At 41.8% G+C, this 24,960-nt stretch overlaps 6 protein-coding genes across 10 annotated transcripts in view; 1 reads left to right on the forward strand and 5 right to left on the reverse strand.

The window, feature by feature from the left end:
- The window catches only part of LOC104816381 (trihelix transcription factor GTL1), a 2,402-nt gene extending 1,745 nt beyond the window's left edge, over positions 1 to 657 (reverse strand). The window contains exon 1 of one of the 3 annotated variants that reach the window (XM_010545179.2): positions 12 to 657. In XM_010545179.2, the coding sequence (XP_010543481.1) occupies positions 12 to 230 (219 nt within the window). In that variant the 5' untranslated portion in view covers positions 231 to 657. The remainder of the gene's footprint in view (positions 1 to 11) is intronic. The other 2 variants (XM_010545177.1, XM_010545178.2) reach the window with 2 other exon arrangements.
- Positions 658 to 1,117: 460 nt separating this feature from the next.
- Positions 1,118 to 3,187, reverse strand: LOC104816382 (probable glycosyltransferase At5g03795). Its single transcript, XM_010545180.2, has 4 exons — positions 2,925 to 3,187; positions 2,544 to 2,791; positions 1,979 to 2,327; positions 1,118 to 1,883 (listed from the first exon to the last, which is right to left on the reverse strand). The coding sequence occupies exons 1-4, from the start codon at positions 3,129 to 3,131 to the stop codon at positions 1,218 to 1,220; spliced, it is 1,470 nt and encodes a 489-aa protein (XP_010543482.1). The 5' UTR covers positions 3,132 to 3,187; the 3' UTR covers positions 1,118 to 1,217.
- A 6,222-nt stretch (positions 3,188 to 9,409) lies between these two features.
- LOC104816383 (pentatricopeptide repeat-containing protein At5g03800) lies at positions 9,410 to 12,215 on the reverse strand. The gene has a single exon (XM_010545181.2). The coding sequence runs from the start codon at positions 12,172 to 12,174 to the stop codon at positions 9,490 to 9,492; it is 2,685 nt and encodes an 894-aa protein (XP_010543483.1). The 5' UTR covers positions 12,175 to 12,215; the 3' UTR covers positions 9,410 to 9,489.
- Positions 12,216 to 12,609: 394 nt separating this feature from the next.
- LOC104816384 (threonine dehydratase biosynthetic, chloroplastic) lies at positions 12,610 to 16,271 on the reverse strand. Its single transcript, XM_010545182.2, has 9 exons — positions 15,733 to 16,271; positions 15,005 to 15,184; positions 14,595 to 14,864; positions 14,122 to 14,328; positions 13,770 to 14,018; positions 13,613 to 13,683; positions 13,410 to 13,527; positions 13,056 to 13,190; positions 12,610 to 12,957 (listed from the first exon to the last, which is right to left on the reverse strand). Exons 1-9 carry the CDS (start codon positions 16,192 to 16,194, stop codon positions 12,817 to 12,819), a joined length of 1,833 nt encoding a protein of 610 aa, XP_010543484.1. The 5' UTR covers positions 16,195 to 16,271; the 3' UTR covers positions 12,610 to 12,816.
- A 2,955-nt stretch (positions 16,272 to 19,226) lies between these two features.
- On the reverse strand, positions 19,227 to 22,968 carry LOC104816386 (transcription initiation factor TFIID subunit 12). 2 transcript variants are annotated; one of them, XM_010545183.2, is made up of 8 exons: positions 22,355 to 22,968; positions 22,018 to 22,182; positions 20,976 to 21,455; positions 20,326 to 20,400; positions 20,098 to 20,176; positions 19,933 to 19,997; positions 19,807 to 19,842; positions 19,227 to 19,627 (listed from the first exon to the last, which is right to left on the reverse strand). In XM_010545183.2, exons 1-8 carry the CDS (start codon positions 22,928 to 22,930, stop codon positions 19,493 to 19,495), a joined length of 1,611 nt encoding a protein of 536 aa, XP_010543485.1. In that variant the 5' UTR covers positions 22,931 to 22,968; the 3' UTR covers positions 19,227 to 19,492. The 2 variants fall into 2 exon arrangements, with proteins under 2 accessions (XP_010543485.1, XP_010543486.1); XM_010545184.2 differs by having other exon boundaries at positions 19,489 to 19,709.
- Positions 22,969 to 23,118: 150 nt separating this feature from the next.
- Positions 23,119 to 24,960, forward strand: part of LOC104816387 (protein BCCIP homolog) — a 2,904-nt gene continuing 1,062 nt past the window's right edge. The window contains exons 1-5 of one of the 2 annotated variants that reach the window (XM_019202835.1): positions 23,119 to 23,487; positions 23,698 to 23,868; positions 23,958 to 24,034; positions 24,161 to 24,385; positions 24,650 to 24,859. In XM_019202835.1, the coding sequence (XP_019058380.1) occupies positions 23,718 to 23,868; positions 23,958 to 24,034; positions 24,161 to 24,385; positions 24,650 to 24,859 (663 nt within the window). In that variant the 5' untranslated portion in view covers positions 23,119 to 23,487; positions 23,698 to 23,717. The remainder of the gene's footprint in view (positions 23,488 to 23,697; positions 23,869 to 23,957; positions 24,035 to 24,160; positions 24,386 to 24,649; positions 24,860 to 24,960) is intronic. The other variant, XM_010545185.2, reaches the window with a different exon arrangement.

Here is a 24,960-nt window from a genome sequence, read left to right on the forward strand (position 1 = left end):
GGTTTGGAGGCGTAAGGGTCCTGTGGCGTTTTCATGGGCGGCTGCGTCTGGTGGTGGTTATGGTGTTGCTGATCGCCGCCGCCGCCATTGTTTCCGGCGTAAGAAACCATCTGGGGATGTTGGAATTGAATCGGGTTCTGTGGATTTTGTGGGTTTTGTGGCATCTCCAAGCTTAACATTCCCGGACTGAAACCAGAGAACATCACACTCGACAGACCATTTGATTCCATCAACCCCTAAATCCCAAAAAGAAAAACAAAAATCGAAAATTCGAACAAATTCATACGATTACCCAAAAACCCAGATCCTAAGGAATCCCATTTCCCATTACCCACAATTTCGACATCAGAATCAACGAGGAAAGATCCAAGCTTTATGAGAAACGACCAAGCAAACCGAAACAGAAATCGACTCCCAGGAAAAACAACAACGAAATCGAAACTCCTCGTTCCTGCGATGCGAAGAACTCCCGCCCTAAAAACAACGAATTTATTCCCTTGCCGCGTCTGAATTGGAGATAGAAAGAGGAGAGAGGGAGGAAGAGGGAGAGAGTAATATACAGAGAAACAGAGCAGCTGGTTTTGCGAGAGGAGAAGAACGACTGCGAAACTGCCCATGGTTTTGAATTTCCCTTTATAAATTAAAATATTCTATAAAAATCAAAGGTCTCTGTGTTGAAGCGGCAAAACCCAGTTGCTGGTTTTGGGAAAACAGTGGAGCTCTCTCTCTTTTATCCGCTTCGAAATAATTTTATTTTATTCTCAATACCAAAAAAAGGGTGGTCGAATACCGTTAAAACCCATTAAAAATAACTCAATTTGATTCGACATTAATTCCAAGTGGACATAATATTCTTTAATCGCATTAGTTATTAGAGCCATGCAACAATAACCGGTGCTTATACCGGTTAATTGACGTAGATAGATCTGCCGGTTATTTGGATTGTACCGTCCGCGTTAAATTTATCGTAAATCAATTACGCTAAAACCCTTACAATTATCATGAAATTACAGAACTGCCACGCCCAGAGTAAAATCTTTGTTTAGCCCATTTACTTAATTAGTAACCTAACCTAATAGTTAAATTGATTTATCTCCCACCAAATTTACCTCGGAAGTTACGGTAAAACCCTCTTATTGCAACAAAACCACAAAAGGCCAACGATCTACATGTCAACAAACACACATCAATTTTATTCCAAGGAAAAACCCAAAACATCAAATCTCTCGGATTCTGACATTCAATCTCCGGACCCAAATCGAATGAAGAATCATGTGAAAGACATCGAATCTCTTGGGCGGAGAATTCACTTGGAAATGTCTCTGAACCTTCAGAACCCTTCTGTACATTCTGATGTACTGTCTGGGCGAGATCCCCATCAGAATCTTCTTCAGATTCGGTATCTCCTCCACCGGCACGACCACTGAGAACGATCTCCAGTTCAACACGTCGCTGAACGGAGGAACATACCCTTCGTTTATCAGGACAGGAACGCACCCCGAGTACAGCGCCTCCACGATTCTTGGACTCGCCACCTCGTATCCGCTCGGACAGATGCAGAACTTGCTGTTCCTCATCATGTCCGAATACGAAGTACCCTTTGGCAAGTACTTGTGCACTCTTACGTCTTCGTCTCTGTTCTCCCAATGTTTCAGGAGGATCGGTCTGACCGGCCCGTGAACCCCACCTGCGAAGAAGGCGAGGATCGGACGGCGAGATGGAGACGGGCCGCCGACCAGTCCGGTTAAGGTTCCGGTTCTGAGGTTGATTTCTGGTATAGATACGTCTTTTCTCGGTTTGAATCTCTCGGACGTGTTGGCATTGCAGAGTGCCCGTATCGAGTTTTCGCCTAGTTGAGGATGAGAGAAGCTCGCCTCCGGTCCCTATACATTGTAACCAAAGAACGAAATTTCGACACTTTTGTTACACCGAGGAATGTTTGTAACAAAACGCGAAATGGAAATGGCGATTTATTTACCCAATCGTGGCACGAGAGGATGAAATGGTCGGCCCCGATGCTGCGGTTCCAATACGGGTATTTCCCGTCAACGAGATCGATGTAATCTCTAACGGTCTTCCTTATCGGGCTGAAATCGTGGGAATCCCGTTCATAGACGTATCGGACCATCTTGACGACGCTGAGCGGCAAATAGAAGGCGTGGGCTCTATCGGGATCGGTGGTGCGGAAACGGGTATCGGTCTCCATCTGATAAATGAAGTTTCCTTCCATGGAATATATACTTTTGCATGGACCGTCATGGAACAAAGGTGGTTCACCTTCTTTGTACACAAATATCTTGAACTGTTTCTCCATTTCCAAGTAGCTCCTATATTGCGTTTCAATTCAAAATAAACATGGAAAATATACAAAGAAAGAAAATAATATTGATATACCTGCACCATACGGGACATATAGAGTAAGATAATCATGCACTAATCAAGCTAAGCTTCATAAAATTATTTGGACGATATATTCTTTAAGCTAAATTCCTTATATGATATATCATTCGGTATTCATAGATGATATTGATGAGTTAACGTACCGATGGAAGACCTTGGCATTCCAATACATGGGACCAAGGGGGACGTAGTCGGGGTCGTCCATATCGTCTTCGAAAGAAGCTCCTTTAATGGCGGCTCGAGCCCTTTGCAGTTCCGCTTCAATCTTCTCCATGTTGCTTAGTATTCTTTTCTTTACTGTTAATGGTGGCAACACCGACTCGGCGCCATCTTCAACCGTTGAAGAATTGCTGATGGTAGAGTTCATCAACTGCATCCTCTCACCATCTTCCTGTTCAATGATCTCATCCCCATTACATATATCTATGTACAGGTATATACGTATATATGATTACATGCAACACATAAACAAAGGGACATGCATGCAAAGGAGAAATTAATGGAAGAGGGGAAAAGGGTAAAACCTGAACAAATTCGACAGGAACAGAGAAAGAGGAGGAAGGGGGAATAGAGGGAGAGGTTAAGACAGAAGTAGTTGTGTTTTGAGGGCCAAACACACAAACCAGACCAGAGATGAAGAGGAGAGGAACCATTATTATGATCATTACTTTAGTCGAATATGCATATGCATAGTACCCCTTTCCCCACCTCCCTTCTTCTTCATCTCCCATCTCTCTCTCTCTCTCTCCAGAAATTGAAGAAGAAGACGCAGAAGAAAAGAATATAACTGAAGAAGAATGAGATAGAGAGAGAGGAATAAAGAGGCTTTTGGGGTTTCGAGGGGAAAAGAGGTGAGAGGAAGCATTACATTTGGTAACAAGTGGTTGCTTCCTCATGCCATGCGTCGTTCTCTCCCTTCCATCTCTTCTCATGCAAACTTTTTCCCCTTTTGCCCTTTTTGCCCTATAATGATATATTATTATTATTATTTATTACAATTACTTTTCTAAAATTATGCATCTAATTATACTTAATTTCTTCCATGTTTTCCTCCATGTCTTCTCCATGTTTTCTTCCATGTTTTATGTCATTATGTCTTTTATACAATATATATATGAGATGTAATCCTCATCATAAATTCATTCAATCACATTTTCATAAATCAAATTCTATCATGATATCAATAGCTTAAGTCGAAAGACAATTTTTTTTCTCCTTCAAAACTTTTTTTTCTCCTTCGGTTATTACTCACGTCGCCGATCTTCTCTTCACACTATAGTCTCTTCCGACTCTCCTTCTAGCTCTGCCGGTCTCCCAAGCGACACGATCACGGTCTTTGACTCCGACAATCCGAGCTCGACGTTGATTAACGTCAATGTTTCGAATGATTCGAAACTCACGGCCCTGAACTACTTGACATGGAGCATTCAACTTCGTGCATTACTCCAAGGATACAACCTCGAAGACTTCCTCGATGCGGCCAAAGTGTCGGTTACCACTATCATCACCAACAATGTACTATCTCCTAACCCGACCTATAAATCGTGGTTTCGTCACGACCGTCTTGTTTTCTCGGCTCTTCTCGGTTCGATCTCGAGTCCATGTCAAGCTCTCGTAGTGTCGACCACCTCTGCCGCAGATGCATGGGCTACTCTAACCCAAACTTATGGCCGATCTAGCCGTGGCCACATCAAACAACTCAAAGACCAGATGCAGCGTCATACAAAAGGCACCAAAACCGTCAACGAATATATGAACTTCTTCAAGATTAAAGCGGACAAGCTTGCACTTCTCGGCAAACCTATGGATCATGAGGATCTCATTGATCTAATTCTCGCCGGCCTCGGTGATGAGTACAAGTCTATCAACGACGTCGTACATGCTCGAGACACTCCGATCTCATTTGTCGAGTCACATGAGAAACTGTTGAGTCTTGATGTCGACTTTGCTGTCATGCATCTCTCAGATTCTCCTATTTCGGCTTATGCGGCACAACATACCTCTCGATCTCATTGGCGCACTCCTACTGGTTTTGGTCCCCAGCCTTCGACCCGACCTTCTCTTGCTCAGGGTCCTCGTTCAACTTAATCCCGATCTCAACCATGACGTACACAATCTCGAGGATACCTCAGAAAATGCCAACTCTGCGGTGTTGAAGGGCATAGTGCCCGAACATGCCGCATGCTTCCTCCTTCGGTTGCCCGCTCTCCTGCCGACTCCAGTCCACCTCATACAACTGGTCCTTGGAAACCATTGGCTCAGACCGCAACTGTCTCTCCCTCTCAACCATTATCTTGGTTGCTCGACTCGGGAGCCTCACACCATGTCACTATTGACCTTACTAATTTATCTCTCCATTCACCCTACCAAGGCGGAGATGAAGTCATCATTGGCAATGGCTCTGGGCTTGCCATAGCACACACTGGTTCCTCGTCTCTTCCCTCTAACTCTCGTCATCTTAATCTTCAAAATGTCCTTTGTGTTCCTACCATGCATAAGAACCTCATCTTCATTCATCAGCTTTGTTATTCTAACAATGTTTCAGTGGAATTTTTTTCTCGTTTCTTTCAGGTGAAAGATCTCAACACGGGGGCACCGCTACTAACCGGGCCCCTTAATGGCGATGTGTATGAATGGCCGACTATCCATTCCTCCTCTGTGTCCTCCAGTAAACCCTCGGCTCTTGCTCTTTCGAGTGTCAAGACCTCCCTCTCCGAATGTCACTCTAGATTAGGCCATCCATCTCAAGACGTTTTAAACTCTATTATTTCACGTTTTTCTCTTCCGTTGTCATCTGTGTCGAGTCATCCATTGTCTTGTGATTCTTGTCTTATTATTAAAAGTCATAAACATCCTTTTTCTACTTCCACGCTTACCTCATCTCGACGTCCTGAACTTTTGTACTCGGACGTATGGACTTCCCCCATCACCTCTTTTGATGGTTTCAAGTATTACGTTATTTTTGTTGATCATTTTACGCGATATACATGGTTCTACCCTATGCATCACAAATCTCATGTTTCGACTATTTTTTCAAAGTTCAAATCTCTTGTTGAAAATTGCTTTCAAACCAAAATTGTCACTCTTTATTCGGATAATGGTGAGGAATATATTGCCCTTAGAGACTTTCTTTCGTGTCATGATATTTCGCATCTTACTTCTCCTCCCCACACACCCGAGAGCATAATAGTATTTCAGAACGTAAACATCGTCATGTTGTTAAAACCGGACTTACATTTTTATCTCGGGCCTTCATCCCTTTGGACCTTTGGAACTTTGCTTTTCCGACGGCAGTCTATTTGATCAATCATCTCCCCACTTCGGTCCTTCACGGTCGTTCCCCTTTCGAGGTTCTCTTTCAGTCATCTCCAAACTATATTAAACTGCGTACCTTTGGTTGTCTTTGCTACCCGTGGCTTCGTCCTTATTCTAGTCATAAACTACAACCTCGATCAGCCCATTGTGTTTTTGTGGGTTACTCTCTCACCCAAAGTGCTTTCCTTTGTTTGCATGTTGCCACTAGGGGTGGGCATTTTTACCCGAGACCCGCGGGTTTCCGGGTACCCTATCTCGCGGGTACCCGGTTTATATGGTTTTATGAGATAACGAGATACAAGCCGGGTTTTTATCTCATGAAACCCGAGTTTCGGGTTTCGGGTTCGGGTTTTGATATTTCTACACGGGTTATCTCACGGGTACCCGAAAATATAAAAAATTACAAAAATACCCCTTATGTTTAACATATTTACAAAACTACCTATTCCTAAACAACCCTAACCCTAATTACTCTTCTCTCATCTCTCTCACTCAGACTCTCACGCTCGCAGTCGCCGCTCGGTCTCTCTCACGCTCGGTCTCTCTCCTCTCGACTCTCGCCGTCGCGAGCCTCTCTCTCGGCGTGCTCTCGGTGTCGACAGTTCGCGTGCTCTCGGTCTCGGGTTCATCCGCCTCCGTCTCTCTCTCGGTAAGAGCTTCTCCCTCGCCTTATACGCTTCTATCTTCTCCCTCGTCGCGAGCCTCTCTCTCTCCGCCGTGCTCTCGGTCTTTTTTTTAGCCCTCTCTCTCTAGTCTCTGATGACTGTAGCGGCGTTCTCTCTCTCTCAGTTCGGCATCTGCCTTGCACTCGGTCTCGGTCTCTCTCTCTCTCGGCTGAGCTCTCAGTCTCTGCCATATACTCTGCCTCGATTTGTTCTCTGCCCTGCTGTCCTCGAGGTAAATGTTCTTCCTCTCTGTTCCTCTATATTCGACGATGTTGGTGAGGTGTTTCAATATTTTTTGTTATTGATTTTTGGTTCTAACATGTTTTTTCATTCTAACTTACATATGTATTTTTTGTGTTTGTGTAGGTATGTTCTTCATATGTGTTCAAGAATCATGATGGATTTTGGATATGTTTTGGACGGTGTGGAACTTGTGAAATTTATGTTTTTTTTTTATGTTGTTGAACTTATGAATCATGATGTATTTTGGATTTTATTCAACTTATAATTATTATGAGGTATTTTGGATATATTTAGATGTTGAATTTTATGTTATTGGTGTATTAATTTTGTAAATTTGTTCAGATTTTTTTTTTAATTTTGCACGAGTTAGGGTTCGGGTCTCGCGGGTACCCGAACTCGTGTCTCGGGTATCCGAGATTCGGGTACCCGGGCGTCGCGAGATAGAGATCGAGACATTCCAAACAAAAACCCGACGAGACTAAGATCGAGATAAAGACATCCTGAAAAGTCCGGATACCCGCCCGTGCCCACCCCTAGTTGCCACTTCTCGTTTATATGTCTCTCGTCATGTTGAGTTTGTTGAGTAGGAATTTCTTTACTCTAGGCTTCTTTCAACCTCTCACTCTCGGGTTGACTCTTCTCCATTCCCGTCTGTCTCTCGGTCTTCCCTTGTTCCATGTAGGTCTGATCACTCTTACACACTGTCATCGCCTGAGCTTGTCTCCCGTGTTGTTCCGTCACCCGCAAGGAACTCCTCAATGCCTCTCATCTGCTCTTTGTCGCCTCTGCTACCACCACAACCTTCTCCGCACTTGATGCCTCATGGCACTCCCGATCGCATGCTTACCGAACCACCACCCCAAACTTTGCTCACTGACTCACCCGTTCATATACTCACCGACCCACCACCACCTCTTGTTCCTCCACAAAACACTCACCCAATGGTTACTCGCTCCAAAAACAACGTCTTTAAACTTCAACCCAAGCTTAGTCTTACCTCCGCCCTTCACCCAAACCATGACGTGGAACCTACGTGTGTTTCGCAAGCTCTTAAGGATCTAAGGTGGCGTGATGCTATGGCCGAGGAGTTCAATGTCTTGCTTCGCAATGGCACTTGGACTCTTGTTTCGTCTCGACCGTCTTATAACGTGGTTGGTTACAAGTGGGTTTTCCGTACTAAGCGACACTCTGATGGCTCTATTGACAGGTACAAAGCTCGTCTTGTGGCCAAGGGGTTTTGCCAACGGCCTGAGATTGATTACACAGACATATTCAGTCCTGTCATCAAACACACCACAATCTGTGTTGTCTTGAGCATTGCGGTTTCCAAATGTTGGGTTCTTCGCCAACTTGATGTTAATAATGCATTTCTTCAAGGCACTCTTGGCGATGCTGTATACATGACTCAACTGTCGGGCTTCATCGACAAAGATCAACCATCCTTTGTATGCAAACTCCATAAAGCTCTTTACGGCCTCAAGCAAGCTCTCCGAGCGTGGTACAATGAACTTGGTCGATTTCTCCTTGAGTGTGAGTTTGTTAACTCCCTCTCTGATACCTCATTGTTCATTCTTACCCGTGATATTGTTATTGTCTATGTTCTTGTGTACGTTGATGATATCATTATCACGGGTAGCCACTCGAAGGATGTGCAGAGCTTCATTGATGTACTCGCTCGTCGGTTCTCTATCAAAGATCTCGGCTCATTATCCTACTTTTTTGGTGTCGAAGTCAACCGCGCACATCAACCGGTGTTCTCCTCACTCAACGACGGTACATTTCTGACGTTCTTGCACGACATTTTATGGCAGATGCCGAGGCTGTACTAACCCCGCTCCCATCTACCTTAAGCCTCCGACTCAACTCTGGCTCTCCTCTCACCGATCCTACCGAGTACCGTCAGATTTTGGGTAGCTTACAATATCTTCTATTCACTCGGCCCGACATTGCATTTGCCGTCAACAAACTATCTCAATACATGCATCGCCCGTGCTCGGATCATTTGCAAGCCTCAAACGTATTCTTCGATATCTGAATGGTACTCGATCCCTCGGAGTTTTCATCTCACGTTCCTCTCCTCTCTCACTACATGCATTTTCGGATGCCGATTGGGGAGGTGATCATGATGATTTCTCTTCGACGGGAGTTCATATTGTCTATCTCGGACGCACTCCTGTGTCATGGTCGTTCAAGAAACAACGCTTTGCTGCAAAATCTTCCACTGAGGCCGAGTACAAATCAGTTTCGTCGACGACGTCCGAGGTACAATGGCTTATGTCTCTCCTCTATGAGCTCGGTGTCACATTCTCTCATATGCCGGTTATTTACTGCGATAATGTTGGTGCTACATATCTATCGGCGAATCCTATTTTTCATTCTCGGATGAAACATGTTGCCATTGATTACCATTACATTCGGGGTCTCGTTCAAGCTCAGAAACTCTGCGTCTCTCCCACGCCAACATTTGAGCTTCTTCGGTCCAAGATCGGTCTTCTATCCGACACCGATCTTGCGGGGCATGTTAGTATATTGATATATTATTATTATCTATTACAATTACTTTTCTAAAATTATACAACTAATTATACTTAATTCCCTTCCTCCATGTCTCCTCCATGTTTTACTCCATGTTTTCTTCCATGTTTTATGTCATTATGTTTTTTATACAAGGTATATATATGAGATGTAATCCTCATCATAAATTCATTCAATCACATTTTCATAAACCAAATTCTATCACCATCTCCTTCATCTTATTCCCCTTTTACCCCTCGAACTCAAAACTCAAACTCAAACGCAAACGCACATTTTTACTTACAATGACAAATTTCTTACAGAACCTCTCAGAGATCACTTCTCTTTTAGGTCACCAGAGATCTCTACACGAACACTTGCCACTCACTAAATGATGAAACCCTGAAGAGTCCCTCACAACTATCTCTCTCTTCGTTACAACCGAGACGTATTTCAAGAACTCGTGACAATCCCCACACAGCATCACGTTCTTCACTACCCGAACAGGTTTTCCTCGGCTGCTCGTTAGGATCCCGTAAGTAGCCGCCATTTTTGCGCTGTGGTAGAACAAGAAGCTCTTCTTCTGGTGCTCTTCCACCTCATGGAGAACGAACCCTGTGTCTGGTTCGTACCCGGCTTTCAGACATTCCATTATCAGTATCTCCAAACCTCTGTATATGTCTTTCTCCTGCGGATGGGATTTGTCACGAGCGTAAAAGGAATGCACCTTGTTCTGATGGATTATCCAGCTTCTGGATGGATGTTTCCGGAAGCCCTTCTCGCGCATTTTCTCTCTGACCATCTCGGCTTGATGCCAGAGGCCAGAAGCTGAGTAGATGTTTGATTTCAGGATGTAGCCTGATGGATCATGTGGTTCCATGGATAGCATAAGGTTTGCCACACGTTTTGCGATGCTTGTGTTCGAATGGACTCTGCAGCTATCGAGCAGAGCTTTCAGGACAGAAACCTCGGGCTCGAAAGGCATCGATTTTATTGTTTCTTCAGCTTCTTCAAGAAAACCCCAATGACCCAGAACGCCGACGAATGCAGTGTAGTGTTCAGAAGTCGGTTCAATGCTGTAAGTGGTTTTCATGGAGAGGAATAGATCACGGCAGCTACTGACCAAATTTGATTCCGTATACCGATACGCAGAAATAACGAGAACGAGGGTGACAGTGTCGGGCTTAACACCTTCCCTTTTCATTCTTGACCATGAATCCAGCCCCTTGTCACCATCTCTTTGAAGGACATAGGCCGAGATTAAACTGTTCCATGAAACAACATTGTGTCTTGGAATACCATTAAAGACCCTGATGGCATCGTCGGAGTTGTAGCACTTTGAGTACATACCAATCAAAGAATTTCCCAACACTATATCAGATGTATGCCCGGTTTTCAGCGCGTAACAATGGATTTGGCAACCCATTTCCAGAAAACCTAATGTCCCACAGACAGCAAGAATTGAAGTCAATGAAACTTCATCCAGAACCAGCTCTTCATTACACATAGTGTGAAGGAAAAATGATAAAGCCTTTTCAGGTAAGCCATTCCGAGCATACCCACAAAGCATCGACGTGGTTACCTTCAAGCTATCGAGATCAGAGGGCCATTGGCTAAACATCTTCTCAGCATCCGCCATTCTTCCGCACCTTGTGCACATATCAAGCAAAGCTGTGTTGATAAAAGGGTTTGAAGCAAAACCAGATTTTATACAAAACCCATGAACCTGCTCGCTTGTTTTCTTTTCTGTCACTAACCCACAAGCATCCACAGCGCTGGTCAAACCGAAATCTGTCATTCCCAAACCACCTTGCACCATTTCGACGAATAACTTCAGAGCCTTCAAACCATCTCCATTTCTACAGAACCCGGCCAAGAGGGCGTTGTAGGAAACACCATTCCTCTCAGGCATGCTCTCGAACATCTCGAGAGCCATATCCACAATGCCAAATGCCATGTAAGCTGTGATCATCTCAGTCCAAGTAACCACGTCTCTCACCGGCATCATCTGAAACAAATTCTCCACCTTTTTTATATCCCCGCATTTCGTGTAAAACCCTATAAGGGCATTGTTCACACTCAAATCCTCCTTCAGCCCGATTCTCACAGCACGACCATGAAGTTCTTTGCCTCTCCTGGACTCACCAGTATCAGTGGAGGCAGTAAGAAGCGTCGAAACCGTAAATGAATCAACCAAAATCGCTTCTTTTGGATCCATAGCGTAGAATAAATCAAAAGCTTCCTCATACAGTCCCTCTCTCACCAAACTTGAAATCACCGTATTCCATGAAACCATATCTCTGTGAGGCATTTCATCGAACAAGCGAAGCACATCACTTAAAAACCCAGAAAGCTTACTGTACATGTCCATCAGCGCATTCCCAACATACACAGAATGGAAATACCCTGACTTGACTATCAGACCATGTATTTGCAAACCGAGTGAAAACCGCGAAATTCTCACGCAAGTAGTCAAAATCGCGACGAAGGTATACTCGTTGGGTTGGACACCTTCACGTCTCATCCCGAAGAAGAGCTTAAAAGCCTCGATTTCCCGATTCAATCTTGCGAAACCCGAGATGAGAGATGTGTAAGACACCACACTCGGTGAAGATAACGATGTGAAGACGAGAAACGCATCTCGAAGGAAACCCAGCTTGAGATACGCGGAGATTAGGGCATTGCCCAGTCGCGTATTTTCTTCCTGGAGCTTGAGAAACGAACCGTGCACGGCTTTCGCGAGCTCGGGGTCATGGTACTGTACGGACAGGCGAAGCAGATAGAAAAGCCCATCAATCAGAGATTCTACGTCCTCCGGATTCGACCTCTCAAACAAAGACGAAGAAGAAGAAGAATGAGAGTGACGGAGGGCAACTGGCGAAAGAGAGAGAGACGTGGGAAGAGAGAAGACGGGGAAGAAGCGTTGGGGTTTTCCAGAGAGAGAAAGAGTAGAGAGAGACGGAGACGGTGACAGTTGCGGCGGAGAAATTGTCGTCGGCGGGAGGCGAAGGAGGTGAGGGCGTATGACGGTGGACATGAAGGAAAGGGCGCTAAATCGCTACGGATAAGCCATTGGGGCTCGTCTTGTTCCATTTCGACAGGAGAGACAACATTCAAGGAGGTCCCTATATTATTAGAAAATTACGAATATATCCTATATTATTTATTCGATCAAAAAGATTCAAACAAAACCGAAACTTTCTAATAATTTCGTTCACAAAACCGAGATAAAAGTTAAAAAAAAAAAATCATTTTTAAAAGAATGGAAGTAAAATTAGACATGAAATAAGGTAAAATCATGTAGAGCAATCTTTTCAATGATAAAAACTCGACTATGAAATTCGTATTATTACTGTTATTATTAATATGATTAGTATGATAATACAAAATATTTGTCAACACATTTATAAGGATATACCAAGACCTTTGCATTATTGTTACACAAGACAAAAGGGCATTATTACTCTAAACGAGAAGTAGAAAGTCTACTTATTTATTTATATATGGAATAAGGTTACATAGTTATTTAAGCACACAAGACCCACACAGACTCGTAAAGCAACACAACATATACTCAGACACAAGACAAACAGAGACAGAGACAGAGCTCAAGAACACTTCTTCTGTTCCTCCAAGGTAGTAATGGGTCTTTGTGATTCAAATCAGAAGAAGCTTGAAATCATTGCATCAGAAGCTTGAAATCTTCATTGTTGCTTACTAACTCGTACTCATATCCAAGAGTGTCTGCCCTCTTGCCAAATTCCTCCATTTCATGTTCCGGAACTTGAATCCCGACCAACACATTCGCCCCCGTCTCACCCTATTCGGAAGGGAAGGAAGATTCCAAGATCAAAAGGCCGGATTTTTTATCAAGGGCCCTCCTATAGTGGCTAAGAAAGCGAAAATTAGCAAGTAAACCTGTGCACGGTAATGGAAGAGACTGATGTTCCAACGCGGGCTGAAGGAATCCAAGAACATCATCAGAGCACCAGGTCTCTCGGGGAAGGTGAAGCGGCAAAGAAGCTCGTCTTGAACAGTTGATCTTCCGCCCATCTGATATGATCAATGATCAGATTAGCTTTAGCACAAACCCACCAAGGAGCAAGAAGGCAATTCTCAAGTTGGTATCAAGTGATTGGAACATAACAAACTTCATAATTAGATAGATTCTATCCACTTTTGCTCCATGTGATTCACTTTCCACTGAGTTTGGATCCAAGTGATGAAGATATCAATGAGAAAATGGCAGAGAGATTCGGCTAAGGATCATACCAAGTAACGCAGATGATCTTTCACCAAGTCACTTGATGTGAGATTGTGAGTTCTGAGTTGAGAAGACTCCATTCTACTCTGCATTGCTTTGAGCTCTGCAGCTGTGTGAACACCGACACTGAGAGCAAAGAAACCGATGAAACGATAGTTCAAAAGAAAAGCAAAAAAAAAAGCAAACAAAAACTTTTCAAAGGGAAGGCCACCTGTATAGAACAACAGACTCCTTTTCTGAGCTACATCTATACTTGAACTCTGTAATATTCATTGGTCCTACCTGCATCCATCAATTTCTTTCTTAAAATAAGATGAACCCTAAAGCACTTTCTAACAGGATCAGTTACAATCTCTACAACAGAATACCAGTTTGCAAAATTGTTTGAAGCTTCCGGGTTTTTCAGGCATGACAGTAGCAAGAACCGCCTCTTGTTGCCTACCGACATTTGCCAGTTCTGTTACTATCCTTAACTTGTCAAAGTTCATGTTTGCTCCACTGGTTATGGCCACGACATTGACGTCCTTGAGGCCATAATATTTACAATAAGCTTCAGCTCCAGCAAGTGCAAGAGCGCCTGCTGGTTCTAAAATGCTCCGTTTCTCCTCAAACATGTCCTGTAGAAAAAAAAAAAAGCATAAGGATTATTTACATCGATTTATGAATTCTTTTCCCATGTCCAAATACATCAGTGAAAATCACAATATAGATATAACTTACCTTTATCGAAGCACAGATAGCATCACGACTGACAAGAACAACACCGTCAACCAGCTTTCTGCACAACCGGAAAGTCTCTTCACCAACCTCCTTAACTGCTACACCATCTGCAAAACCCCCGACATTGTTCAGTATCACCCTCTCTCCATGATGCAGCGACAAAGCCAATGCATTTGCATCAGCTGGTTCTACACCAATGATCTTGACCTGTAAAGTAAGAACCCGCTATTAGAACGCAAGATAGTACAGAACTTGGCAGAAAGGAAAGCAAGCTTTGAACAGGTAGTTCAACACATACGATATAAAGAGAAGCAATTTGATTAAAACGGTAGCAGATACTAATAGAAAACAGAGAAAATGTTCTGCGTTGGAATCAGAATATGCAATCAAGAATAACATGAGTGAATATTCATTATGGGTATGGGAGCAATCACTAGATTCACTACAGTCTGCAACTAGAGAACACCACATACCTCAGGAGCCACCCTCTTCACGTAAGCAGCAATACCCGCAATCAGGCCACCACCTCCAACAGGCACAAATATTGCATGCAAAGGACCCTTAGCTTGGCGCATGATTTCCATCCCGACAGTTCCTTGTCCAGAGATAACATCTGGGTGATCAAAGGGAGGTACAAACGTTAGACCCTCCTCTTCAGCTCGTTTCTTAGCATATGCTTGCGCCTCATCATATGAATCACCAACAAGAACAACTGTAGCACCCAATTTTTTTACAGATTGCCACTGTTTCTCACCACAAAAAAAAGAAAAAAAAAACTTGCATTAAAAATGAAAGAAGGTATAGTCTAATAACCCAACTACAAGATAAATGAATGTCCACAAAAGTATGAGCCTAATGCAGTAGGTCTGAACTATTGATGTACCTTGATTTCCGGGGTTGTGACAGGCATAACAATCACGGCATTGCACCCGAGTTTACTGGCGGACAAAGCAACTCCTTGGGCGTGGTTTCCGGCTGAAGAGCAGATGACCCCTTTTTTCAATTGCTCCTCTGGAAGTTTCACCATCATATTGAAAGCTCCACGAAGCTTGAAGGAGAAAACCTGAAAAATCAAGTAACCATAGCCACTAGTTACCCATTCAGTATCAGACATAAAACAACAACATCGAGGATTTTCCCATCTAGAGCGTTCACTACACTTGGCTCGATGGATTAGTTCCAACACAAGAAAAAAAAAACTTCTTGCATAGAAAATTTGGCAGCCCAAATGAACCACGATCCATTACAGATAACAGTAATGAATTCCTCCCAAGTCACCAACTTCGGCTGGCCAGATGAAACTTTTAGCAACAGCGACAATGATTTGGCTTTTGCTCAATCATCCAAAGTTGCAGCAGCATGTCATCAATCGAGGTTGGGTCAACCTAAGGTCTCAGATTCTGGGTTCAGCTTAATCAACCAAAACCCATATTTTGAAAACGGTAGGGTCCAAAAGAAATCACATTTCCATCACTTTGAGTTTGACCCTCAGATGCCCAGATATTCAATCAACAAATGTATAAACATCGCAATCAAGCTGAAAAGGAGTGAATCAGAATCGAAAACATTCCCTGAAAGATACAAACGTAAATTCGAAGGAGGGAACTCTACCGGCTGCAAATCTTCTCTCTTGAGGAAGAGCCGGACCCCTAACCTCTCCGACAGTTTCTTCGCCAGTTGCATTGGTGACTCAATCGCGAGGTCGTAGACCTTCGTCGACAGTATATTCGTCAAATACTCCATCGCGTCAACGATACTTCCGTTTCCGGCATCGCTATTGCGCTCCGGCACCGCCCCGAGATAACCGGCGGGGTATTGCAGGGAACTCGGCGAGACCCTCGGACGAGGCGGCAGAGAAGCCGGCGGAGCCACAGACGTCTCCTCGCCGGATAAAACGGCCACCGGAGAGATATTGGCCGGAGATCGGGAGGAGCGGGTGGGTCCAGCGACCGGCTTTCGACGGAGGAGACCCGACCCAGTTGGAAGAGCCGTGTGCTGCGGCCGATGATGAAGCATTTGCCGGCGGAGGGGAAGCGGCGGAGCTGTGGAGGCCGTGAGGCGGAGGGACTCCATTGCCGCTTTGTCGGAGAGAGATTGTTTGCCTGAGGGAAGGGGCTGGCAAGTGGCGGCTGCAGCTATGAGAGAAAAGGCTTCGTCGTCTTATTTATGGAGAAGAAGCTCGACCGGGTTTTCAAAATCCACTAACCATTTTTTTTTGTCGTAAAATTAAATTCTTTAATTTCTATTTTTTTTTTGTAAAAATTAATTTCTATTTTTCATATCAAGAACCTTGTAATTCGTATTTGAAAAATTAAAATAAACCGTAATATTCCAAGAAATGGATAAATCATTTTTATTTTATTTTTAACAACAATAAGTAAATTACTTTTTAATATTTTCATGACCCTTTTACACGTTTTAAATCAACTAAATAAATTTTCTCTTGAAATACTCACACACACACACACATCATCATCTAGAAAGTGAGGGTTCCAACTTCTAACCAATCTGATATGTTTTACAAATAGTTGGAATTTCAATCTTACCGATGATTAATATCTCACCAATAATTTTAATTAGTTCCCATCATGAATACGGTGTTCTATTTAATAGAATTAAAATATTTTGATTTCGATTTTGTGTCCCTCGTATATCCATATATCCAAATATGATACCCCGACCTCAATATCATTAGATTTAGATATTTCGAAATTTGAATATTCGAACCGAAAATTAGATACCCACATATATTCGAATCTGACTTTGTGTTGAGATTTGGCACCGCATTTGAAATCTTTCTTGACCAAACCCTAACTTGATCATTGATGCAAGGCATCGACCGATATAAATTGATTTTATTCAGTAAAATGATCGAAAACTATAGTGTATATTTTTATAATAGAAAACCATTTGCCAAAAAAAAAAAAAAAACATTATCGAAGATATATAAACATAAAATCGAAAAGTAGAAATGGAGAGAGACACTAGTTAAGTTACGCATCAAAATGATTAAACTTATAGAATTTTCGAAATTAAACTCTAACTTTATGTTATAATTTTTATGAATGCAACATATATATATATATATATATATATATATATATATATATTACCATTTTGTCGGGAGTAAACTTAAATCCGAACACGTTCTTCCATTTTATTATAAATATAAAAAATTAATTTTAGGTTATTCAAATGGATAATTTAATTTATTATATTTTTCTTGTATTTGTACAATTTGAAGTTTTTATCGTGTTTAAAATTTGATTATATATAATTAAAACAAGGGATTAGGGGTTGGTACGAGTTGGCATTCGGGTTTTTTAGGGCATGAATATAAACTCAACCCGTTATACATTATAGAACTCGAACATAAACTCAAATTTTCGGGTATTTAAATTACATGACTTACAAGATAATTTTCAAGTATATATAAATATCCGAATCCAACGGATTTTAATTATATTTTAATAAAAAAAATTATAAATTCACAAATTATATATGAATAATTTATAAAATCTTGAAAATATTTATATTTAAAATAACTACATGATAGCTTTTGCATAGATAAATACAAAATCAACTAGATAATTGATAGATATACTAAATTTTGAATTTTATATATTTTAAAATTCGATCTCTATATCGTTATATAGAATAAAATGATACTCAAATCTAGAAGGATACTCAAAATTCGTATAATTTTGCCCACCCCTACGAGTGACGCATAGGCCATAACACAGCTGATTTCAAAACCACCATTTCTTTTATAAAAACAAAATGGTATTTGAACTTTTTCTAATATTTTATATTTCTTGGTGGGACCCCATTGCAGCTTCCACTACATCCATTTATTTGTATTTTTATAAATATCATTACTATATGATATTTAATCGGACCTTGCTTCAGTGATATCGGTATTTGTACATTTGGAGTTATTTTAGATTCTGGTAATTTAACTTTTGAAAGATAATACATAATCAAAATTTTTTAACACTATTCAATTCTTGTTTTTCTTTAAGAGGTAGAGAGCAAAAATGGTAATTCATATGAAACGATACAACAAACCTAAATTTGGGTTATATGGGAATGCAAAACGTTTATTTTGTCTTGAATTCGAATATCAAATTTCGGAATAGAACATATATTTTAAATCATTTGATTAGTTTTAAATTAGTTTGTGTCTTTGTCCCAAAATAAACGGTTAAAAAAATGAAGATGATACAATAAACTCAAAAAACATTCCAAAATGATGCAATGACCATCTTTATTTGGCTTACTCGGGTCGTCTTGCCACTATCTATTTTGTTTAATGATTGAATTACATAATACTATTGTACACCAAGTACATTGATTTTTGCCCGAGAAAAAAAATAAAAAATAAAACATGTTTAATGGTTTTCATTAAAAATAAAGGAAATTAACACCTAATTTGTATTTATCTCGCTACTGCTAGTCCTCAAAGTCTTCAACTTTACCAAAAAAGACAACCAAAAGAAAAAGAGAGAGAGAGAAATACATAATTTATAAATATATACATAAAAAAAAACAACTATTGTTCGAACAATTTAGTGTGGTTAAGCTCGTTTTTATTCGTACCAAAATAATAATTAAAAATAATAATTAATATATTTAAAATATTTAAAATTGGTAAATATTTTTTAAAATTATTAAAAAAATATTTTTTTTTCTAATTCGGGAGCCTGTCCGTAGACTTGCCGAACTGATTCACGATAAGTTCGACTCGTGACGAATTGACTCGTTGTCACACTTTTTTTTTTCTAAGTTTAGAATGGGGAAAAATTGAAAAGAAGTAGCAAAATGAAGTAAATGATCGACAAAACTACAGTCAATTAAATTAATGTCTTACCAAAACATGCACAGCAGTAATAATTCATACAAAAATAATTCAAATTTTGTACGTGTTTCACTAATAAATTAATTAATATTTTGCTATATATTTTTTTGTTGCATACTCTAATATCATTCAGAGTCATGAATATGATGATAAGTTTTTTTGCATATCGGAAAAATCTCCTCAAGATTCTTCCTTTTCCGAAACCCTTTTCGGGATCATCTTCTAAACCCTAATTCAGATCCATGTCTTGTTCGAACATGATTTAAAGATACATTGTTAACAAACAAACAAAAAACAATTAATACCGAAAATTTAGACATGAGAGATTTACAGTACAAGATTTTGTCATGGCCATATTGTAGAAGAACATATGTTGTATGTTTACTCAAAACATCGAATACTACACCGAATCTCAGCTGCAAAAATTGTTTCTTCAATCTTCTTCACCGATTCATCAGCTTTACAAGAAGCTCACCAAGAAGCACTTTCTCCGGGTCGAAATGGATGATATCATCAGTGGTTGAAAGCTGGAGAAGCCAACGGGTTTGCAGGTGCCTTTGCTTGACCGCCTTTTGCATTCACTGCCCCCTGACCGATGATCGGGTTCCTAGCATTTGCTACTTCCGTTGCGATCATCGACTTCTTTACCTTTCACACCCGAGAGGGCAAGAACGAGGTCAAGAACACGATGATGGGCATAGCCCGAGAGTTCCAAAAACAAGAAGCGGCTCTACAAAATACAACAATCTCCCTCTCTCGGTTTCATATTCTAAAGGCCAAGCCTATGGGTTGTCTGTATCTGAAAAGAGAGTATTTCAAGAACTTACAGCTGCAAGACGCTCTTTGTGAATATCGGTTGTTAGCTGCAAAAACATTATCAAAATTAAAAGAAGAAAACAAGTTAGGGTCTGTCTTCTGCCAGAGAGAATCTCACGCGATCGAATGATCCTTACTGGTTTTCGAAATGTCTTGATCTCGTCACCGCAAAAACCAGGGGGCCTGATATTCCAGTTTCTTTCTACAATAGGGAGTGAAAAATTTAAAGAAGAAACTAATTATTGAATTGGCAAAAGGAAAAGAGAAGTTAAAGGGCACACAATGTCTAACAAAACACGAACCAACATGTAGCAGTATGTCCTTAGCCTCTAAAGTATCTGATTTCCGATGCTTGGCTAATGAACAACCAAATGTCGTGATCTGATGAGAGGAAAAAACGAGAAAACACAAGGAGTCTGATTTAGAAAACAATTGCTATAGGAAAACATATAATAGCTATAGTGAATTCTACCAAAAATATTCAGAGGAGTTGTTGGACAAAACCAAAATGGGCATTGTGAGCTACTCACCGACTCTACAAAGTCTTCAGCGATATCAGCAAGGATGTCTTCTACCTCTGGATCCAACTTCTCTGAGGGATCGATCTGTGGATAACAAAACATGTCCCAGATGCGGAAAAATGGAATCAAATATGACTTGCACAGAGCTCGCGAACGCAAGCATCAAACAGCAAATGTATACTGTCTCTCACTCCATGAAAAATTGCATTCTCTAGATAGTGTCAAAATAGGAAAACAATTCATGCATGCCAAAACAAAAACTTCCTTAGGCTAGTTATGATATGATATATTGCTGAATCTATTCGTGGTGACCAACATAGTAAGGCAAACCATAAGCTTCTTTATCAACAAGGCGCACCACCCACGCCCGCTCATTCACATTTATTTTTCAACATATGCTCCACCCTTATCAGAAAATCAATCACTGAGCGATACTTCGAAGAGAGGATCCAATTTTACGATGATAATTAACCTTTACTCCTATTTCGTTTACTGACTTCCTTTGGGGCTCTTTTTTAGCTACTCAAAGAAAAGGTCTACTACTCTTCCCACCTAGCTTCAATGAACAGATACAAAAGCTAATCTAATCCAGGGCCAAGATTTGACACAAGTTATTCAAAGCTGAGACTATTAAGAGAGACAGGAGCATGAATGAATACCTGCTGAATTAGCTCACGGATGCTTCTTTTTCCCAGTATACGGTCCCCAGACTCTTCATTCTCCGCCAAAAGTTTTTTACCTTGGGTTCCAGGTTGAGTCACAGCAGGATGGACCACTATTGCTAGAGAGGTGGGTTTCTGACTCACTGATTCCTGGGGCCTGGTCAGTTGATGCGGACGAGATAAAGGCTGCTGAGTGGATCTTAAAGTCTGAAGCTGTTCTTGAGGCTGTGAAGTTGTTGGTGTTGAAGGATGTTGTTGCTGCTGTTGTTGTTGCTGCTGAGGAATATGTGATCTTTGCTGCATGGATGGAGTGTTAACTTGTGGCCTATATGAAGGGGGTGGCAAAGGCGGTTTCCCTTGTGTTGAAGATGATAACCAAGGCTGGTTAAGAGATTGCATGCTTTGGGACGTGCTAGTAGATTGGACACCGGGAGTACCAACAGGAGAAGCTCTCATAAGGCCATGTCCTTGAAAATTCTGCAGGAGGCGAACATATAGAGTTGAGATATCTGAGATTAAATTTCAATACAATCTACAAACAGCACATCCATTACTAGGTATAGACAAGACCATGAATCATGGTAACAGTTTGCAATCGTGTAAAAAATGTCCAACGGCACAATAGTGCTATATTTATTACGTTCTGATGCATTCTTATGAATGGTCGGTTAAAACTTATTTTAGCTATCAAAGCCTGGTTAATTTGTAGAAAAGGGAAAATGAAAAGAAATGCACTATTTATCTAGCCTGTGGACGAGTGAGAAACTTTACATCTCAGAATTTAGAAAGCATTAAGCTAATGCAACGAGCAAACACTCAGAAACGGTGATACAAGTTTCACAGTTCATAACGGAATTGAAAACCCAAGACTTCCTGGTTGATCCTCACGGATGTCCAGTTAATATTTCTCACGTTTTAACCCAATCCTAACAAGAATATGCCCATGTCATGATAACAACCAAAGAGACAATGCCACCAAATTTCCGCGTTCTTTTAGCATACAAAGACCAATATGCAAACAAACCCCAAAGATGCTTACTTGGGCAACTGGAGATGGGCTACTCGGGGAGGAAGCCGGTCTTAGAGACGACTGAGCTGGTCTCTGTTGATGTTGGGGACCAGACATTCCACCTGGCCGCATTTGGGAACCCGAACCTAGCGTTCCCATCATTCCAATTCCCTGCGATCCTTGCATTGACCTCACCTAATAGACAAAACCAAAACATTCCAATCCATAAGAACAAGCAAAAAGTGAATAGTCGAGATAAAAGGCTGCGACTCATTCTTCAAGTTTTCCTTTTTCTTTTGTCTTCTCAATTCTACTCGACAATGGCAAACACAACCATCTCAAACGTGGCACACGGAGCAAATTTCACCTGAGGAACATTTGAATTAGAGGTTGCTTCAGACACGCCGACTGTTCCACGACCCAGTCCACCAAACTGCTGCCCGAAAGAGCCGGGAAAAGCGGAAGGCTTAGACGGAGACCGAGGAGATGGACTCGATAGGGACGACGCCGGCACACCAATCGTCATCCCTCCTCTTTGCGGCGCAGAACCCGCCAATGACGAAGACAACGAGGCTGCGGACGACGAGGACGACAACAAGGGCGACGATGTTGTGGGAAAGTGAGAGAAAGTGGAGTGCTGCTGCCATGGTCTCGAATACGCCGTTTGAGGAGGCCGCGCCAGAGATTGAGGAAGCTGTTGCTGCTGTTGCCGAGACGGAGAGGTCACCGGTCTCGCGAATTGCGTCGGATTAGGGTTTGGCGGAAACGAAGGAGACGGCGGAGGAGCTGCGGAGGAAGGGATTGAAGGAGCGGTGGATGAGCTCGCAACAGTGGACGGTGGTTGCTGCTGCTGATGCGGCGGCTGAGAAATCGTCTCCGCCGACTGCGGCGGAGACTCCGTCGTCTGAGACGCCGAGATCGAAGTTTGCGGTGGCTGCTCCATTGGAGACTATGTGGAGGGACCGGAGCTCGGGTCTTTGGAGTTTTATAGCCGAACGGGTTTGGGAGGATGAAATCGAACCGCTCGGTTTAGGAGATTCGATAACCGGGACGGTATGGTGTATGTTTTGTTAACCGATTGGGTCAAATCACAGTGAAACCCTTCATTACAACACTAGCCGTTTTCTTTCTCGTTCATAGGTCGCCGTCCTCTCTCTCTCTCTCTCTCTCTCTCTCTCTCTCTCTCTCTCGGTGTGTTTCCATAACTCACCGATCTTCCGACCGGGACACTTACCCACTCCATCGCCGGGAAATATTCCGGAAATACTCCGGCAATTCAAGCCCCAAGAAACTCGGTTTTCTCCCGCTTTCGTTTTCTCTCCCGATGCTGGGCGGTCACCGGAATCTACCTGACTCGTTCTGTTACCGGTGACTTTTTCCATCGTTACAGTTGTTGCTCGAACCCGTTCGGAATCCGACCTATTCCCAAGTTCTGTGTTGTGTTGAAGCTCATCTGTGTAACAATTCCTCAAGCATGCTCCACCATTTGTAACCCTAAAGGTAAACAATTTCGTCCCGGTGATTCGTCTCTTTGTCTGGTCCATCTGTGGTTTCGTGCTGCAATGGTTTGCCTATAGCAATTGTGCTAGTAGAATGTGATGGTTTTTTTTTTTGTCAAGTTGTCTTTGAACTGAGTTCATGGAACTGGAGATTTGTTACGGAAGCTTAGGTACTTTTGAATAGGTTTTGGTCAAATTTTCTGAACTTTAGATTAACTGCAGATTGAGGAGATGACCCGGAAGCCGACAGGGCGTAGGAGGTTGTTAAAGCATTCACCTTTGCCATTTTCACCATTTATGCGTTCATTAGCATTAGCTTCAACAGCTAGGCGTAAATTGCCCCATCCTAAAGCTAGTAAAAGTTCCGAATCCAAGCTCCCTGGTAAGCGACCTTCCTCGCAAATTTTCTGTCATTGAAATGGTTTCATGGACATCAATACAGTTATTCACCGTCTCTTCATTGTTCTGTAGATAAAGAGCTTCCAAATTCATCTAAAAATGTGAAGAATGAACGATTGTCAGAATCATCAGATGAGGAAGATTTTGAGGTTAGCTACTGCTGTTAATGAGACAATAGTGTTTACTTCGGTAGAATTGATTTTGCTACTCGTTAGTCTTTTGTCTCATTCTCACTTTGTGTTCTTGGATCTGTCTTTTGTGTGTGATCCTTGAAGGGGGTTGTTCAAGCGGATTTCGAGTTTTTTGACCCAAAACCTGAAGACTTTCACGGAGTTAAGATCCTCCTGCAAAACTATCTCGATGATAAGGAGTGGGATTTGAGTGGTTTTGTTGATGTAATATTAGAACAGACTACGGTTGGAACAGTGGTCAAAGTAGCAGATGACGAGGATGAGGGGCTGTTTGCTGTTGTCACTGCTCTTAACTTGGCTAGATATAAGGCAAGTGACTTGTGGTTTATAACATTCTTTTTTTGCCATTAATACAATCGAAGAAACCAGCTTTGATTTATCAACATGTTTGCTCGTGCTTAAGGTGATTGTCTTAGTGATGTGCTTTCCATATAATAACCTTTGTGGAGCTATGTAGTTTGGTTGTTCTGCTTGTTGAGTTAAGAGTTTTGAATGTCAGTCCGTGTGTATTCTCGGGTAATTTGTGTTTATTGATCTTGTTAAGCTTTGACTTAATAACATCTGTTTTGACAGGATAATAAGTGCATGACCGAACTAAAGGACTATCTTCTTAAAGTCTGTTCGGAGAAGAATATAATGTCCGAACTGAAACTGTCCTTGGAGGACAGGTCACAAAATGTCGGTTTGTTAGTCTCTCAAAGAGTGGTGAACCTTCCTCCACAACTCCTGCCCCCACTGTATGATGGCTTGTTTGACGAAATCTCATGGGCTACGGAAGATGAGGTTAGATCATTAGAACGATCTTCACATGAATAAATTCTTACCGACGATGTCAAACCCTTTAAATCAAACGCTTGCTTGTTCTGTTTGAAGCCATCGGAAGA

Source organism: Tarenaya hassleriana, unplaced genomic scaffold, assembly GCF_000463585.1.
Source record: "Tarenaya hassleriana unplaced genomic scaffold, ASM46358v1 Cleome25, whole genome shotgun sequence".
Classification (NCBI taxonomy): Eukaryota; Viridiplantae; Streptophyta; class Magnoliopsida; order Brassicales; family Cleomaceae; genus Tarenaya; species Tarenaya hassleriana.